The 2,500-nt window shown below is 56.0% G+C and overlaps 1 protein-coding gene across 3 annotated transcripts in view; it reads right to left on the bottom strand.

The window, feature by feature from the left end:
- Window positions 1-2,500, bottom strand: part of LOC120046855 (exportin-1) — a 76,945-nt gene that overhangs the window by 30,289 nt on the left and 44,156 nt on the right. For all 3 annotated transcript variants that reach the window (XM_038992418.1, XM_038992420.1, XM_038992419.1), the window contains exon 10: window positions 508-636. In XM_038992418.1, coding sequence (XP_038848346.1) covers window positions 508-636 — 129 coding nt within the window. The remainder of the gene's footprint in view (window positions 1-507; window positions 637-2,500) is intronic.

Here is a 2,500-nt window from a genome sequence, read left to right as displayed (position 1 = left end):
TTGTGTGTGTGTGTGTAGGGGGTGTTGATGTGTGTGTGTTACATTTGTTGGCAACAGTGGGATCCACAGCTGCCTGGAGCACTGTGTGTGTGTGTGTGTGTGTGTGTGTGTGTGTGTGTGTGTGTGTGTGTGTGTGTGTGTGTGTGTTACATTTGTTGGCAACAGTAGGATCCACACCTGCCTGGAGCACTGTGTGTGTGTGTGTGTGTGTGTGTGTGTGTGTGTAGGGGTTGTGTGTGTGTGTGTAGGGGGTGTTGATGTGTGTTATTTACATTTGTTGGCAACAGTGGGATCCACAGCTGCCTGGAGCACTGTGTGTGTGTGTGTGTGTGTGTGTGTGTGTGTGTGTGTGTGTGTGTGTGTGTGTGTGTGTGTGTGTGTGTGTGTGTGTGTGTGTTACATTTGTTGGCAACAGTGGGATCCACACCTGCCTGGAGCACTGTGTGTGTGTGTGTGTGTGTGTGTGTGTGTGTGTGTGTGTGTGTGTGTGTGTGTGTGTGTGTGTACCTGTTTGAGTTGACACATGTTGAGCGTGAAGAGGTTGACAAACTGCTCTTCGTATTGGCTGACACTGACGCCGGCGATCTCCGTCAGACACTTCAACGTCACGTTGCGGAACATCGGCACGTTCAGGAACTACACAATCAACCAATCAAATGTGTTTTATAAATCCCTTCTTACATCAGCTGATATCTCAACGTGCTGTACAGAAACCCAGCCTAAAACCCCAAACAGCAAGCAATGCAGGTGTAGAAGCACGGTGGCTAGGAAAAACTCCCTGGAAAGGACAAAACCTAGGAAGAAACCTAGAGAGGAACCAGGCTATGAGGGGTGACCAGTCCTCTCCTGACTGTACTGGGTAGAGGAACCAGGCTCTGAGGGGTGACCAGTCCTCTCCTGGCTGTACTGGGTAGAGAGGAACCAGGCTCTGAGGGGTGGCCAGTCCTCTCCTGACTGTACTGGGTAGAGAGGAACCAGGCTCTGAGGGGTGACCAGTCCTCTCCTGACTGTACTGGGTAGAGAGGAACCAGGCTCTGAGGGGTGACCAGTCCTCTCCTGGCTGTACTGGGTAGAGAGGAACCAGTCTCTGAGGGGTGGCCAGTCCTCTCCTGACTGTACTGGGTAGAGAGGAACCAGGCTCTGAGGGGTGACCAGTCCTCTCCTGACTGTACTGGGTAGAGAGGAACCAGGCTCTGAGGGATGGCCAGTCCTCTCCTGACTGTACTGGGTAGAGAGGAACCAGGCTCTGAGGGGTGACCAGTCCTCTCCTGACTGTACTGGGTAGAGAGGAACCAGGCTCTGAGGGGTGACCAGTCCTCTCCTGGCTGTACTGGGTAGAGAGGAACCAGGCTCTGAGGGGTGACCAGTCCTCTCCTGGCTGTACTGGGTAGAGAGGAACCAGGCTCTGAGGGGTGGCCAGTCCTCTCCTGGCTGTACTGGGTAGAGAGGAACCAGTCTCTGAGGGGTGGCCAGTCCTCTCCTGACTGTACTGGGTAGAGAGGAACCAGGCTCTGAGGGGTGACCAGTCCTCTCCTGACTGTACTGGGTAGAGAGGAACCAGTCTCTGAGGGGTGGCCAGTCCTCTCCTGACTGTACTGGGTAGAGAGGAACCAGGCTCTGAGGGGTGACCAGTCCTCTCCTGACTGTACTGGGTAGAGAGGAACCAGGCTCTGAGGGATGGCCAGTCCTCTCCTGACTGTACTGGGTAGAGAGGAACCAGGCTCTGAGGGGTGACCAGTCCTCTCCTGACTGTACTGGGTAGAGAGGAACCAGGCTCTGAGGGATGGCCAGTCCTCTCCTGACTGTACTGGGTAGAGAGGAACCAGGCTCTGAGGGGTGACCAGTCCTCTCCTGACTGTACTGGGTAGAGAGGAACCAGGCTCTGAGGGGTGACCAGTCCTCTCCTGACTGTACTGGGTAGAGAGGAACCAGTCTCTGAGGGGTGGCCAGTCCTCTCCTGGCTGTACTGGGTAAAGAGGAACCAGGCTCTGAGGGGTGGCCAGTCCTCTCCTGACTGTATTGGGTAGAGAGGAACCAGGCTCTGAGGGGTGGCCAGTCCTCTCCTGGCTGTACTGGGTAAAGAGGAACCAGGCTCTGAGGGGTGACCAGTCCTCTCCTGACTGTACTGGGTAGAGAGGAACCAGTCTCTGAGGGGTGGCCAGTCCTCTCCTGGCTGTACTGGGTAAAGAGGAACCAGGCTCTGAGGGGTGGCCAGTCCTCTCCTGACTGTACTGGGTAAAGAGGAACCAGGCTCTGAGGGGTGGCCAGTCCTCTCCTGGCTGTACTGGGTAGAGAGGAACCAGTCTCTGAGGGGTGGCCAGTCCTCTCCTGGCTGTACTGGGTAGAGAGGAACCAGTCTCTGAGGGGTGGCCAGTCCTCTCCTGGCTGTACTGGGTAGAGAGGAACCAGGCTCTGAGGGGTGGCCAGTCCTCTCCTGACTGTACTGGGTAGAGAGGAACCAGGCTCTGAGGGGTGACCAGTCCTCTCCTGGCTGTACTGG

This window comes from Salvelinus namaycush, chromosome 4 (assembly GCF_016432855.1).
Source record: "Salvelinus namaycush isolate Seneca chromosome 4, SaNama_1.0, whole genome shotgun sequence".
In the NCBI taxonomy this organism is placed as follows: Eukaryota; Metazoa; Chordata; class Actinopteri; order Salmoniformes; family Salmonidae; genus Salvelinus; species Salvelinus namaycush.
This window is presented reverse-complemented; position numbering and strand designations above follow the sequence as displayed.